This window comes from Corvus kubaryi, unplaced genomic scaffold (assembly GCF_017639235.1).
Source record: "Corvus kubaryi isolate FWS band 111438036 unplaced genomic scaffold, C.kubaryi_AGA036_p1.0 76, whole genome shotgun sequence".
NCBI lineage: Eukaryota > Metazoa > Chordata > Aves > Passeriformes > Corvidae > Corvus > Corvus kubaryi.
The window spans coordinates 11,287,062-11,303,985 of NW_024582063.1; the positions used below are offsets into that span (position 1 = coordinate 11,287,062).

At 36.4% G+C, this 16,924-nt stretch overlaps 1 protein-coding gene across 1 annotated transcript in view; it reads left to right on the top strand.

The window, feature by feature from the left end:
- The window catches only part of MTA3 (metastasis associated 1 family member 3), a 130,207-nt gene that overhangs the window by 53,187 nt on the left and 60,096 nt on the right, over window positions 1–16,924 (top strand). Inside the window, exons 7-8 of the mRNA XM_042051561.1 lie at window positions 7,921–8,020; window positions 12,853–13,041. Of these exons, the coding sequence (XP_041907495.1) occupies window positions 7,921–8,020; window positions 12,853–13,041 (289 nt within the window). The remainder of the gene's footprint in view (window positions 1–7,920; window positions 8,021–12,852; window positions 13,042–16,924) is intronic.

Here is a 16,924-nt window from a genome sequence, read left to right on the forward strand (position 1 = left end):
CCTGACCAAGACTGAATTTTTTTTACAGTTGATACGTTTCTGTAAAGATGGTTTCTGTTACAGTGGATCATGGCTGATTAATTGTAACTATCCAAGGTCTTGTGGTAGGCGAATGGCCATCTGGAATCAGGTGTTACTCAGGTGCAACTTTGTGGATGTTCTTCCACAGAACTCCACTCATCTTTGGAAGCTGCTTTTCAACTGACAGAAACTGTTCCCAAGCTCCCATATACTTGTGTTCACAGAATGCAGTAAGTGGCTTCTGAGACAGATTTTTATGAATTTCTGGAAAAATAGTTCTGTGATGATTTAGTGGCAGCTGTCAATTCGCTATGTTGCGTGCTTGCAGGATTTATACTGGACCATTATATAGGACCATTAAAAGCTGCTTGAGTAACAGTGGAGAGCTGGTATTATGATCTGGTGAACAGTGCTTACAGACAGCTCTGCTGTGGCCTAACTGCACTAGGCATTGGCTGTGCCTGCTGGATTTCCAGTTGGAATGGTCTTTCTCTGGTTACGTTCAGTTCTGCAAATTTGAAAATATGACAAGAAAAATTTTTTCTTGAATACCTTCCCATGTGTGATTTTCGTTAACTATGTGTATGCTATTATGTTTGACATTTTAAAAGCATTTTCAAGTGATCTTTTTTAGATGCTGCATTGAAGGAATTGAGTATTTATTCTAATTTTTTTTCAGTCTGATCTGGTTGAAAGAAGACTTGCTTTTGTCCTGAAATGCTTTAGCTTTTTCAATCACACAAGCAGCTTTGTTGGTTTTTTAGAAAGTGTTTAAATACTTTTTTATTTGTGTTGCCCGTTTACAAGTATATTTATAGTTTACCTTGGGCACATAGCTTTCCCAGTCTTACAAGTTTTGTTTGCTGTCTCAGGAAGGAGAGGCCTTTTTTTCTAGATTTATATGCATGGTCAGTCTGGGCATCTCACTAAGCCCTAGTATTTAATAATTTCCTGGATAGAAAGGTAGAAGAATATGCCTATCCTGTGCAGAAATTAGAGGTAACAGTGCCAAAAAAATGGCGGGGATTTGGAAAAAAGTGGAAGGATTCATAACCTTGGCCTCCCCAAACAGTCTTGCTTGCCATACAAATCTTGAAAGTATCTTATTACTGCTACTGAAGCATAATTTGGGTAAGGGCTCTTGCTTGAAATAGCAAAAGCATCTTTTATGAGAAGCTTGAGGCATCAGACTAATGTATTCTGAATTTGAGTTCTCTTTTGGGTAATGTTTGTGCTGTGGCAAGGAAAAGTCCAACAGCATTTTTTACTCAATTCAAATAAGATACAATTTCATCAACCAGTTTTGCTTCTGTCCTATATATTGTCCATGTTTCTTTTGTGTCTACCAGCTTCAAAGGACAGGAGTTTGAGAAGCTGCAACAGCCGTTTCTATCTGTTAGCAAATAATTTAGTACAGTAAAAATGGAATATTTGGTGATGAGGGCCTAGTGTCCACACTATGCATTTTGAGCAGTTTTATTGTTAGTGATAACTCTAGCCAGATCCTGTGGACTAAATATCTACAAGTATGTGGAACTGCTTTTATCAGAAAGCCAGTTTGTATGCTATGAGATACTTCTTGTTGTTGGTTAAAGAGCAGTAGATAAAAACGCTGGGGACAGGGGCTTTGAAACTCCGTTCCTAATTTGAACTGATACAGATACAGCCCATTTCCTCCAGTCGTCAGTCTGTTATCATTTCTGATATACAAGGAGTACTTCATTTCATTGCCAGATCTTATGTTCTGTTTCTAATTCTGTCCCAAGTTGCACAGTGTTAGGAAATAAAAACTTTCCTATTGTCCGTATCACATAATAGTCCTGCGTTTTTTTGGTTTGTCAGAGTCAAAAATTATCCTGCCCAGTCTCAAATGCACTAAGAGGTGTGAGCTCTGGTCTGGACAGATGCTGAGAGCTCAAGAAATGACCCTTTTTTTTTTAAAAAAAAATTTTCTTTCTGTCTGCTAATTTGGGCTATAATTCATTACATGATACATTTTTGGTACGTTGTAGTTCTGTTTATGTGCTTTATGATTCAGTGAAACCATTAAGAACATAGTTCTTTCATTCTGCTTCATCTAACTACATTATCAACATAGTCTTCTGGAAGGAATATATCTCTAAATGAAGCAATTTTACAGACATTTGTGGTCCCGGCTTATTTCCAACTAAACCGAAGTTTTGAAATCTAATTAAAAGAGCCTTGAAGCATTGCATCTCTACCTTAAAATCTTGTGCTTGGATTTCTATGACATTAAAATGGCTTTACATACCTCTATCTGACATATTTCTCTTTATTTGAATGCCACTTATTTTTTGATGTAAAATCATAGAAGAATGGAAAATTACTTGTTAGTCATGTTAAATTAGATCTTGATCCTTCCTGTGTTGTTCCCACTTTTCCATTTGCTCTAGGGCAGTGATTATATTAATTTTCTGTTGGTTACTATTGATTTAGTTATAAGTGGTCACAGTATGCTGGTGTATTTGGAGATGTTCTATGATTGTATGTGTATTTGTTACGTTAATTTATAGTAAGGAAGGGAACACAATGCAGCTTCAACTGACAAGGTAGCTTTCATTATACTGAGGAAAATAATACACTGATTAACTTAGAATGATAAATAAAGACATTTACAGGTGTGATCAAACAATAATGCTCTGTTCTTGTGAAATAATTCATTGTAGTCAGTGGCAGTAGACAAGATTCCCAAAGCTCATAAATGAAAATAAATACATAAAAGACATCAGTTTGTATTACTACGCTTCTGGATTCTCTGGAGGTGGTGAGAAGTAAAAGGAATTGAAGTTCATTAAAGAGGTAATTAAATTTAATGGCAGAATTGCAACATAAAATTATGCAGCAAAAATGGTGAAAACTCTTGATGCCAGTGCTGCGCTCACAAAACTGGATGTTTGCTAGCAAGGTGAATTACAGCATCTAATGGTAGGCAGATGGTTTGGCAATAAAAAAGGAAAAATATGTTCACATCAAGTTTACTAGGCATATCAAAAGTTCTATGTTTCTGCCTGTCTGTCATGCCTGGCTAGTATATATTTATTCCCTTGTGCATTTTGTATTACTGTACTTCTTGACTCGAATTCATTTGAAAAGGACTAATTCAGACTTGGAGCTGAATTTCTTTTTGTGTCCTTTTTTTTAATGAATTTTGATCTATTGCAGTATAAAGAATAAATTTCTGTAGCAGAGTTTTCATGGGCCTGCTTTTAGGGGGCTGTACATTTCCTCCTCTGTGACTGAAATTGCAGGATGGCATACAGATGATGCCTTAAATAACATCCTGTGAATTAAACTACTTTTATCTATCAGATTCTTTTTCTGTTGAAGAAGAAAGATTTCACATATGTTTCATTTCTATTCATCTAGTAATGAATGTGAAGGTTGGTCATAGCACACACATTTATATATCATGCCACACTTACTCTGAGAGTCTTTCAGCAAAAGAATAGTTGCAGGTGACTTTTCACGTTTATCATGTAATCTCCCTTTGTGCTGTAAATACCTGAAGTGATAATAATGAAGCATAGCGCTGTACAGGCAGTTGCTCAGAAATGCCAAGAAAATGTCTTTTGTGACAGCATCATTTTACTTTGAATATGTTCTGCAGGTCAGATTTTGCAAAATTGGGTAGTGAAAATCTCGGGTGTATTTTCAGTTTTAAATTAATATTTTGTTGCTTACATGTGTCTTCACCGAAGATGTATTTTTTTTCTTCTTTCCAGTATTTTAAGTATCACGATATTTTCTTAAAGAACAAGCAGATATTAATTTGCTGTTTGTAAAGTTCAGAGCAGTCTCAAAGGTCACTCTTTAGGACTGTTTCCAATTTACAGTGAAGAGGAACACTGGAGTAAAAAGAAGGAAAACAAAAAGCTTCCCTAATATGTAGAAAACAACCAAAGATCACTTAATCGTTTTCCTCAAAAATATTAGCTCAGAGGTGAGGCAAAGGTCTCATTCATTAGTTTGCAAGTATCTGTGGAGAATTGTGGATTTGGAGATTCATGTATGCACAGATGTGGTTCACTTCCAACAGCTTTGTCCAGAGTATACCCACTACTTCTCTGGTATCACTGAAACAGACAAACAGTGTAGAAAAGTGAACAGTTTTGAAACAAGCATCCTCAGACTGAGAAGGATGTATGTCTCAGCTGCATTTTCAAGAATACGAGGTAGAAGAAAATTGGGAGTTGCTGGCCTGGATCCAGAACCTTCTGGATCTGTTTTGGTGCCAGACCACTGTTGCTACTGGGAGAAGCAGAGGCTGTTGGTATCCTGGTGTGTAATTGCAGTGGTTCCAGATTTTCTTTGGTAAATAACAGCGTTTTTCAGAACTAGTTACTGATGAGCCGCTGAAACTTTGGAAGCTTGTTAGGACAGTCTCTTGTGTTTGTTGCTTCTTAATTTCATTGCCTACCACTAATATTAATCTTACGCAAAAATTTGAACAATTATTTCCTTTACTGTCTTAGACTTGAGCTATAAGAAATTTGGAGCAATGTATTTTCTATGTTCAAAATCTAATCTGAAATTTTGCTTAAAGGTAGGGCCCACAGGCATAGCAACTGCAGCGATCTCTCCAAAGTTTTTTGGACATAGACGTTGAGTTTCGCTGAATTTGTGGATTTATTCCATAATCTTAGATCCTGGCACTGGACTGCATCAATTTCTTTTGTTTGTATGGTTGTCAGGTGCAATCTGTTAAAAATCCTTGAGAGAACGTTCTTGGTTCTGCTCTTTAAGATAATTAAACCGAGGAAAACCTAATTAAGATAACACTGGATCATTTGGTCTAACCCTTAAAGCTCTTATAGCTGCTTGCTAATGCAGGCTGTGCAGAGAGTGATCTCCCTGCTGATAATACCAATTGTTTGTCTTGTCCGTCTTTCTGCCACCTGTGTAATTCACTGTCTGTGTGGCTTTTGGCTTTAGCTTATTTTGGAAAATGTGGGGAGTGTTGGTTTCTATTTGAAGTCTAAGTATTTTAATTACATGTTCAATAATTCATAAGTAGCTTGCTGAACACCGTTTTTTGGGTTGTCAGTTTATTATTGTTATTATTGAATTAAATATAATTTCAGTTAACTATTTGCAATTATTCTTTGAATTCTACAAGCTTAACAAGACATTAATATTGAAAGTTTGTTAAGAAAAATGAGTGGTTAGGGTGTGACTGTTTAGCTTGCGTTGGCTTAATACTGAGTTTTATTTTAGGTAGGTAAAGACAATAGTGTGTCTTCTGAAAATGGCATTGGTTAGTTATTGATTTTGTTCCTTTTCTAAAACAATTATTGAATGGTGGAATTAGAAAAAAATCATGCAAGGACAAATGACAAATACAGTTTTTGACCTTTGCATCAATATGTTCCTCGTGTATGTATTTTTAATTGAAAAACATAAAAATTAAGGTATTTTAGTGATTTCTAAAATTAGTATTGAATTTAGATCTGAATTGCATAGCTAGATTATACAGAACACTGTATATCTGTTTAATTTTGAACCTAGTTACTATTTAACAGCCAAATGCTCTAGAATTCCTACACTTATTTGGAAATTCACTGTTTTTCACAAGTTTTGAGGGGAAAGGAGAACTGGAAGTTACTTTGATTTCAAGAGAGCCACTGACATGCACACACCTCACACTTCCACACCCCCCATTTGTGTCCTGTACCATCCCCATCCCCTGTCCTGTCCCCAATGGCACACTGCTTGCATTTTCTTATTTATTATTTATTTGTGTTGCTCTTATTATCGTATTTGTTCTGTTACATTTTATGCTATTTTTTATTATTATCTTTTATTGTTTTATTTATTTTATTTTGTCTTTATGTGTTTTATTTATTATTAATTTGTTTTGCACTCATATACTCCAAACTCCCACACAGCATTCTGATGGCTGCAATCCTCTCCTACTCAGTACAGCACTGGAAGCAATGTCCACTGGTGCATCAGTTCTTACCTCTTTATCACTTATTCAGAATAAACCTAGCTTTATATTGTGTCTTAGTTATGACTTTACATTCTGGGCAGCAAAATACTCTTGGGCTCTGAAGTCAGCCTCAAAAGTTTGGTCTGCCAGAGAGTGACTGTGAGAATGTTCTTGTAATGTTCATAGCATACTCAGACTTTATTTTAGAAATGTGGTCCAAAGAAAATCATTTCAGTTATGCCAAAGGAAGATAAGAAGCTGGTAGGTAGCAGCAGAAGGGGAATGCAGTCATGCCACATTCACTGGTTTGAACAGTAGGGACAGAAGGATCACAGGAAAGACTGCTTAGCTACAACCCTTACCAATGCCAACATGTTGAAAGGGGTTGACTGACTATCAGGAAATGTGTTCACAATAGAGCCTTATTCTTGGGAGTGATTTGTGGACAAATAGTGTTTTATGTACTGCCAAGCTTTAAAAAAAAAAAAAGTATAGAATGTGTGTGTGTGTTCTTGTCCCATAGTTGCCATCTCCGCAAAGAAGGAGCAAAGGTCGTGGAAAAACATTTGAATATCACTTACGTATTCCACAGCCTTTAGAAACCTAAGCAGTTAATACCAGGGGTCTGAATCACTGCTGTTGAATCTTAACTTGTAAGACTGTGGCCGCAAGTACTGAGACATGTATTCAGTATTAAATATTTTGAGATTCAAGATAAAATTGCAGTAACATACATTATTATCAGTTTCTCCATGATCATTTATAACTTCAGTGAGTTTAAGTCTCAGTGCACATTATTTCATGGTTGAATATCAGATTTATAGGATACAGCAATGTGTGTTGATCTGTCAGTGACATTCACCATTGGTGTAATTCTGCACTTGTAAGTTGTGTGGGGTGTAATTGCTGAGTGAGGCTTGAGTCCCTACACCAGAGCCTTGCACTGCATTACATCTGTTTTGTAACTGGGTCTTTGAATTTAGAAGGGCTTATGTCATAACTGCAACAAATGGGACTTCTCTGATATCCATGTGACACAATGCACTTCAAGTAATTATACAACTGCTGGTGCTGGACAAACTTCTCATCTGTTAAGTGATAATGTTCTGTGTCACTGCATCTTTGCTCGTTTCCCGGATGATATGCTGGGCCCAGTCAAATTTTCTATTCATTTTTCCCTTCCCTGTGCATGATACTTAGATGTACTTCCAAGAAATGTTTACTGCTTTCCAAGAAATGTTTACAGTTTAGAACAGTCTAAGTATAATAGATGCCATGTACAATTCATCAACTAAAGTGGAAAAAAAATAAAGTTTTGGAAAAAATATTTTCATTTCAATAATGGAATGCTTTTATTGAATTGATTGAGAGATCCATTGTTTTCATTATTGCTTAAACCCTGTGACAAAAACAGGGTTTTGGCAGTACTTTAGGCTAGGCTAATAAGCTTTTTTTGGCTCACTAATGGAAGTAGTAGACATGGACTACTGAAGTGAGTAAAGTGTTTTTCATTTCCTCGTGGGGACATGGTGAACCCCCTTTTTCATTTGAATGATAATTTTTAAGCACTATTATAGCATTTTAATTTTAGAAATAATAGTCTCGATTGTAAACTCCAAACTGTGGAGAACCTTTGACTTTGCAATTAATTGAAAAATCGATACATTAAGAGGTTGGTACATGAGAATTCTGTGAGTACCTTCTGTTTCTGAGCTGCTGTTCTTACATGTCCGTCATTACTTTTGGGGGGAGAAGGTCAGCATATTTGCTGCAGTGTTTAGTGGTTTGTCTTTATCAAGTTGTTCTTTGTTAGCAGAGACCTGAAATCTTAACAGTAACAGTATGTGACTTCCATGTTTAAAAGGACACTTTTATAGAGATGATGTAATCTGATATAAGGGATTGCACCTTTCTGTGTATTTGCTGTCACTCCTGTTCCTCTGTTGCAGTGCGGTTGGCACGTTTGCTCGAGCCTTGGACTGCAGTAGTTCTGTCAGGCAACCCAGTTTACACATGAGTGCAGCTGCTGCTTCCCGAGACATCACACTGGTAGGTGGCTTCTTAAACTTCCTACAACATCTATATCTGTGAATTCAACACTTTCTGTTACTCCAAAGTCCCCCTTCTCTGCCTGTTGTCCTTTAGATACCTGCATGCAAGGGGGTGTGTGTGGGTGTGGGTGTGTGTTAGAAAATCCCGTGTGTTTTCTCTAAGCTTCTCAGTGCTGCCCTTGTAATCACACTGTGCAACACTTGGCTTTAGTTGTGGATCATCCACAGCTGTGGATACCCACAGCAGAATGGATAATACACATATTAGAGGGATTCATTCAGTACAGTTCAACAGTGTCATTTAAAGTATGTCGGTAATAAAGCTGATTGAAAATTGTGTGGATAATACTTTGCACTTACTGGATATATATGTCATCACATTTTCTAAAGGATAAGCAATCTGACTTTGTAAGCATATTTTTTAAGAACATTTTAATTAGCATGTTCTTACTATGTTTCCTTAGTATGCTGTTCACTGTTAATGTAAGCACCTGTGTCTTTTAGAGAAAGTGAAAAATATATTGATTAGAGGTTTGTTTCTGTATAATCATACTAGCTGAGATGAGAAGGTGTTCTAGAGTAAATAAAGTATGCCAGGAACACTATGTGAGAACAAAAAATATTACTGTTTCCTAGAATCAAGTTTGACTTATATATCCAAAGACATCAACTGTTGTTTTATTATTTTAGGTGTTTTTGTACCTAAACATTGTCACATAGTTTAGGCTAAAGAAGACCTGCTATTTACCAGATGCTGGAGTATTGGAATTAGAGGAAACTCAATAAAACTAGCAGATCAGTTAAAATAGTTAAGGGGCTGCCTTATAGAATGAATAGAGAGTCCCTGGAATTCAGTTGCACAAAATTTTGTGGGAATGGGCAATACCAGCAGGCTAAAAAATAGTTAGAAAAATTATGTACCATAGGACATAAATTAATACTGAGGAGAATAGGGAAAGGCGTACATTCTAAACATCCTAATTCTCAAGCTTTGTAGATGCTGGTCAATGAAATGGTCTAACCTCAGACTGTGGTTAGACTTACCTGAATATTTTGTCTAACATTCTTTGGTGCTACTGTGAGAGACACAATGCTTAGTTAGATGGGTGATTGGTCTGATTCACTGGGACAATTCTTGTATTCCAGATAAATTCATTATTACGGTGAGAAAAATTTTTAATTTATTACCTTTTGCAGTGTACTCAAAGGCTATTGAACAGGAAACTGATTTAGTCTGGATTATGATAGTATCATAAAGGTAGGGGTAAAATGTAGTGTTTTCAGTAATACTCAAAATTAATTTTCTGTTTCACAATTGCTAATATGAATTTTACAAACACAATTCTGTTCACATTAAATACTTTATTTAGTTCATCAGAATAGTTCTTTAATATTTTTCATTTTATTATTTCATTTAATTAAGAATTTTGAATAAATTCCACATATTGCATATACCTTCTTTATTTGCATACTGTATTCAGTGTAGAATGGATTTATCCTTATGGCAATTTCTCATTTGAAAGTATATGTGCAATGCTGCTAATAAAGGGATACTTTGTTTGCCATGTTAATGTTTCTTCATTGCAAATGGTCCATTAACTTCCATTACACTTAATGAAAGGCATATCTTGTAATGAGGCATCAGAGGAGCCACCCTAGACTTAATTATTGTGTCTGTCTCTTCTCATTTTTCTACCCCCTCAGCTTTTTAAAAACCTACTTTTTGCTTTTTGGCAACATACTTCCTTCTAAGTTAAGAAAAGACATATTTGTCATTATAATAGTTACTTTTTCAGACATTTCCATGTTAATTGGAGCATATTTTCAGCAGCAGTTAAAGTTAGTAGAGACATTTGCAGAACTTGTGGTGTGTCTCATTTATACTTTGGATATAGGAGCATAACACTAAGAAAATTATACCATCTATCTTCTTAATGCAAGGCAGATAACCCTTGCACCTGAGGTACTATTAATGGGATTTCTGTATGCCACACCTGTGGCTTTCCATTATTCCTAATTAGTTGTTTTAATCAGGCATAACTGTAAACAGGCTGATATTAAAAAAAAAAAAAAAAAAGCCTAGATTATAAACATGGATAAATTCAGGGTTTATGTACACATTTCTTGCAGGAGAATAACAGCTGAGAGGCTGCTTTCAAGCTCCTTTATTTTGAAAACGTCGGGAAAGTAATGAGACGAGATAGGAAACCCCCTGCTTTTAGAAAACCCTACTGAAGACATGAAACAATGTGTTTACCTTCTTAGATGATAAAAAATGTGCTTCTCTTACAGTGGTAAAGACTTGAGACAACCAACTAAAACTTGCATTTCTGGCCTTCCCAAAGGCAGTGTTTTATTTTATAATGAAAATTGATCTCTAAGAAGAGAAAGAGACTGGGAAGACCCTCTGTTTCAGATTCCTAAATATTTCATAGTATATATACTGATCATGAGAGCCATTTAAAGCAAAGCAGGTTGATGGAATCACTTGCTCCTTGTAGTGGGTTTGTTCAGAAGAGCTTATGTGACTTTATTGTAGGGACCTCAATCTGATATTGGATGTCTCTTCAAAATTAAAAGGATGAACAGTCTTTTCCTTTGCACTTTGGATGGTGTCTTTTTAATGATTTTTATTAGACTTCCATATATGTGGCTCCTAAGATAAACACACTTAAAATATTGAATTGGAGAATCCACACTCAGTTTCCAGTTTGAGTGCTTTGTTGGAGGCAGTTCAGTCTGAAATTGCAGCTGGTTTTGGAGCTGTGTTGTGTGGCTGGTTTGCAGGATGCCCTCTCAGGCCCTTTCTTTCAGTTCCATACAACTCTTCCTTAGCTTTTGGTGGAAAGTCTCTTCCTTTGCTTGCTTATATTTGGATTTGAAGTTGCCTCTTGCGTGTGTGGCTAACAGTTTTCCTCTGCTGGGCCCCCTTGTTGGTGCTGGACAGCATGCTCTGGGCAAATGTTCTTAGGGAAGGTTCTTACTCTGTCCTTCAGACTTCTGTTTGGGAGAGGCAATGCCCGGTCTCCAAGCCTCCTGCTTCTTAGGGTAAAGCAGATAAAAAGAAGATACTCCAGGACTTTTTCTCTCAGCCTCTATGAATGCCTTCAGGCTTCTTGTGCTTTTGCTACCACAGTTTGCACTGCAGTGGGGAAATTGGATGCAGGTGAGGGCTGACAAACCTGTAGAAGGCAGAGTTTTTATCAGAGGACTTGTCAGTGGTCTTCTGTCACAGGACAGCTCAGCAAAAACAGCACTTATCCGCAGACTTCAGTATGAATCTTTACTATTATCAAAAAAAGTGTTATGGAGTCAGATGTTTATTATAGATGAAAAACAAACATAAAGCAAGAGCAAGATTCTGATTTATTCACTTCTGTTGTCATTTTTGAGAAAGTTGGGATCAGTGAATAGATCTGGATTCAGCAGCTGCTTGGAAGATGGCCTGTGTGTACTGCTTTTCCATGAGGGCTGCAATTTAAAAAATGATTTAAACCTCAGTGACACATCTACTGTAAGAGTTCAATTTTTAGTCCTGGTTTACTCATTGCCTGAATGGTAAGCAATAAACCAGTGATTTCAATGTACATTCTTTAATATGAAGCTGATGGATTTTAGACATTATGTTGCATATTTCCATATTAGAATACCTGATTTTAACAATGGCTTTTCTCCAGGCTGGTGAATTTGATTGAACCATAAGTAAAATGATACATTGCAGGATAATAGTGACATTGCTTCTTGGAGACAAAACAGTTCCAGAATCTTGCGCTTGATAGCACTCAAAGACTTTATGGTGAACACTGGAGAGAGACAATAGTCATTCATAGAAGATGGCAAAAGAGAAGCAAAATCCATTATTTGCAGTAGATTTGTATGCAGAAGCTCAGCTGGAATTGCTATACTGGCACATAACACAGGAATGTTCCTTCCCTGAAAGGTTTTCTCTTAGCCGGGTTTGTGGCCGTGTGAGAGTTTGCACGCTACACTTGGAGCTCAGCACTGTGGTGGGACACACTGGAAGGAGACTGATATAGAGTCACAAACATTATTACACTTCTAACTCTGATATCTCCTTCAGCACAGCCAGTTGTATTGTGGTGATGGGCTCTTTTGGGACACTGGGTCAGAAATGCTTCTTGTTTGTTGCTCGTTTTCCTGACGGGTGGATTTGTTTACTCTTCATATTCCCCATCATTGGTTAGCAGTGGGAGCGTTCAGTGTTACCTACAGTGGGAAGATTGTTTTCACTTGTTTGTTTTCTGTTTTTCTCTATAACAGAAAGGGAATCAACCAAAGAAACCTTATTTACCAATCTGTGACAACAGGGTTTAGCAAGGGACAAAAATCTTGCTGTTCTTTCAGTATGATGATAATGAAAACAATAAGTGTCTTCCTTCACCAGCAATGAGAAAATATTGAGCTCATAGATGTCTGAGCAGCTGTTTAGTTACTATTTAAAGCCTCTGTTAATTGAAAATGGCCCCTGCAGTCAGTATATGCCACTGTCTTTATTGGGTTTCTTGGAACCAATTTCTACCAACTAAAGATTCTTTATAAGTGTTTGCTAGTAATTTGCGGGAACTAATAAACTAATGTCATTTTTGGTAAACGTTTTATCAAGGTATTTCCTTTCCCAGATTAGGTAATAAACCATTTATTTTCCTCATATTCCGCAGCAGAAAATGATGATATCGAGACAGATTCTAAATTTAGTATCAATTGAGGCTCCTGGCTTGGCTTATAGAGAATAATATATTGAATTTGCATTAACTGAAATGGACTACTGTCTATTTAAACACATCTTTATTCTCTCCTTGTCCCTGCCAGTTTCACGCAATGGACACACTGCATAAACACAACTATGATTTGAGCAGTGCCATCAGTGTTCTAGTGCCACTGGGAGGGCCTGTCCTATGCAGAGATGAAATGGAAGAGTGGTCAGCATCAGAAGCTAGTTTATTTGAAGAGGCTTTGGAAAAGTATGGCAAGGACTTCAATGACATTCGACAAGACTTTGTAAGTATGAAAGTGGTGCCCTTTCCTGTAGCTGTGTGTTGCCATGGTTGAGCATAACTGCTTTCTGTAGGTTTGGAAGGTTTAGCTAGGGGAGAAATCTGTGTAACAAGTACGTGTGATTAACATATGTATGCATTTTATCTGGCTGAAAGTCAATGTGCTTTCTTTGTTTGGAATGATGGTGACACAAGATAATCTGTTTAGTGGTTTAATACCACGTAGGATGTTTCATGCTGAGACATTCTAAAAAGGATTTTTACAAGGATTTTACAAGCATCTGAAAAAGGTCTGGGAACTTTGCAGAGTGTTTCCACAATTTCCAGTGAAATTCATTAGCAGCTACATGGCTGACTCCCCTGGGTGTTTTTGGAAAGCTGGGGTTTCCTACTATGGTTAGCAGAGAGAAATTTATATTCAGATAGGTTTTAAAATGTACTACAGGGAGTTATTTTGATATATTAGATGTTTTGGCAGCTCTGAAAAGTGAAAGAAATGTTTTCCAATATGTTCTAACTACACTGGTTTTGGTACTGAAGTATCAGACTATAGAGCAGTAAACCTTTAATTTGCTAATTCTAATGCAGAGTAATGAAATTAAATAGATTCTAACACTGATTGCTGGAATTGCTAGTAATTTGCTGCGAATTTTTTTACACATTTTATGGAGAGCCTTTTTCTTTCAAGGAAAAACATTTCCTCTGTTGTACCAAGTTCAGGTTGGGCTTTATGGAGAGGTTAAGATTTGAACCAAAGGAATTCCATTAAGACTGAAGTTGATTGAAACATTTTCACATTAATCCCATCCTGCTTGACTCCGAGAGCTCAGATTTTTTTTATTTTCTTTGCAGAAGTTTATTAATGATCTTTGTGAGGGGAAAAAAAAGGTACTGTATGGCAAATGTAGAAGTCCTTCCAAGGTAGAGTGTGGGACAGTGGGAGGAGGCTTGGCAATGAGCTAAGCTGTCTTTCCTTCATTTTCACAAATTTGAAATGGAACAGGTAATTGAATGAAGGTGGGAAGGGAAGGCTATTGTTTTTCTAGTGAACTGACATTTTAATAGGTGTATTATATCTGCATGCTTCATTTTGAGATTCCCAAGGGAGAAAATGTTCACTGCATTCATGACATAAGGTTGAAAGTTGCATCATGGATGAAACAGCTCTTGTAAGTTCAAGGAAATATTATTGAAAAATAATATTTTATAGATTTTTAGAACTGAAATCTTAATGTAAACTACATTCCATATTATTTCTCATACAGACAAATAGTTCTCAGCTGTAATTGTACAATAATTCAGGAGCTATGTCTTCTAATTAAATGGTTCCTAATATATAATATTTGGCTTTTAAAAATGCCTTAAGCATATAACACATTTTATTGGCTGTTTATGAGTTGTGTCCTAACACAATTTGTGAATAACTATGCAGAAGGCTTGTCTCTGGTATTTATGTAGTATTTTTATTTTCTGTAAAATTTCTGTGTTACCTACTACTACATTAAAGTGATACAGAATAGCAATGCATTGCAAGAATTGCCTCCGCATTTGTAATATTCAAATGATAGGTATTTGAATGATTCTATTAGAAGCTGTTTGCAATATTCAAATTTTGTCTCAGATAGATTCCTGATACCCTCCCTCTTTCACTGAATCTTCCTTCCCAAAATGCAGATACTTTCCCATGGTCTCCTCTTGAAGCAGGAGACACACACAGGTGATAGCGTTGCGTAGCCTACTGAGGGCACCTTAACCATGAGTCAGAGTGCAGCACAAATGGATGTGGAGCACTAATTAATTATAGCTTCATTTAGTTAGAACAGGGATATTATATACTCCTAGTCACTTTTTTTAATCTTTGGAAAAGTGTCACTTTAAAAAATCCTTAGAAGAACATCTATTTTATATCTCAATTTATATGGTACTAATAACAGTGCACAGTCTTTATTTAATTCTAATTTGAAATCTTTCAATTATGCTAATCATTGTGTAGTCTTGGGATATCTTAATTTCTCTAGTGTAAAATATATGTGTTCTCACTTCCTATGTAGCATTCTAAGAGTACAGGGATTTGAAAACACACATTTGCTTTTTAAGTAATCATCGAAAATAGTGCTTCGAGATTTAGATCATGGATATGTGAAAAGTTTCTGCAAGGTGAGGTAGGTATAAATATGTAGCACTTAAGCAGCGATTTTCCATGATAATACTTTTATCTATTGTCATCTCTCTCTCCAGTGGAGAGCCATTGATAAGTTTAAGGACTCGTAGATGTGCTTTTAGAGCAAGGGCAAATGAACTGATAGTGTGTGTGTGAACTTGTTAGACACCCACGTAGGATCTAGTGATAAAATTAAATCTGCAGTGCCTGAGATTAAATTCAAACCTGAGCAGTCAAGCAGTGGTGCCACAGGACAGGCAAGAAAGTCACGTTGCATGGCAGGAGGTGGTTGGTAGCAGTCTCCTGAAGCAGAAGGATGATGTAGGACCTGCCTGAGTCATTACATCCCAGAGGAGTTGCCTCTTCTGAGTCGGCCCAGCTTTGCAAGGCACAGCAGCTGCAATTGCAGCCCTTACATGATAGCTCTGTAAAGGGCAGATTCATTTACTTTTCCAGCAATTGCTATGAACTGCCACTGTCTGATGTTAGATGTGCAGCTCAAGTATTAAGCTACAAACACTAAATATTAGTAAACAAGATTATTATAAATTAAATGATGTAAAGGACTTTACCTTTTTTTCATACATAAGAGATGCTCATTTGTAATCAAGTTACCAGTCTAGCCTTTGAATAATAATTTTCATCAATTGTTGACTGACTTTTATAGGAGAGGTTCTTCTATCTTTAAGACTCTGTGTGAATCCTAATCAACCTAAACCTTGTAAGCTAATTCAATTTACTTGATGTGCTTGAATTATTTCACATCCCAGGGTGGTAGAATGGAAAAAGAATGAATATTTTAAGTTCTCCAACTGTAGCTTTTCCTAACAGTAAGACAAAGCTGTTATACTTCTTAAGTTTTTTCATTATCAACAGTTTTCACTAATTCATAACTATTACATCTCAGATATGGCAGGAAAGGCCTTGGTAATCAAGACTTGGAACTGTTTGTAGAAAGCAGGAGCAACAGTTTTCCAGCTTTAGAAAATTGTGAAAACATGCCTTAAAATTACCATGTTCATTTTAGGATGATTTATAATCCTAAACTTTTCTTGCTGATCTGATTAGATTGGTTTATTTTTACCCTGGAGAAACTAAAGAAACTTAAAATTCCCCTCTCTCTGTTTTTGTAGAGCTGATAGCTTTTGCTAATTTCCTCCTGCAAAAATGTTATGCAGATGAGCATATTTACTTCTTTCAAGAACAGAATTTGCTAATGACAATATGTTATTCTATGGCTGTTGACAGCTTCACTGGCAGTTCAGTGCATTAAGTGCATAGGTAAATGGAATGCAGGTTATCCATACTCAATCTGTCAAACAGGTTTTCCAAGCTTTGAATCAAAGTGCAAAAGGATTGCAGTTATTTGGTCCATGCATCTTAATTATCTTTACTTGTAGATGCCTACTGAGTGAATGAACATACTGGTGTCACAGTCATAGTTAAAATAGATTAAAGTATTTTCTAGAGAAATGGCAAACATTTGGACCATGAACATGTCAGTAAGTATTCAGGAAGGAAAATAAATGTGAATATGCTAAAATAAACTAATTGACAATGGCAGGAGGTTGGGGTGACAGCATTTCACCTGGATGCCAGGAGGAAGGTGGACCTGGAGACTGACAATCGTTTCATCTGTCACCTCAAACCAAACATATCTTCATGTCACTGGACTTTCTGGGGGAAGATTTCTTTCAAGACACAAATGGCCTGAGATAGCAAAAGG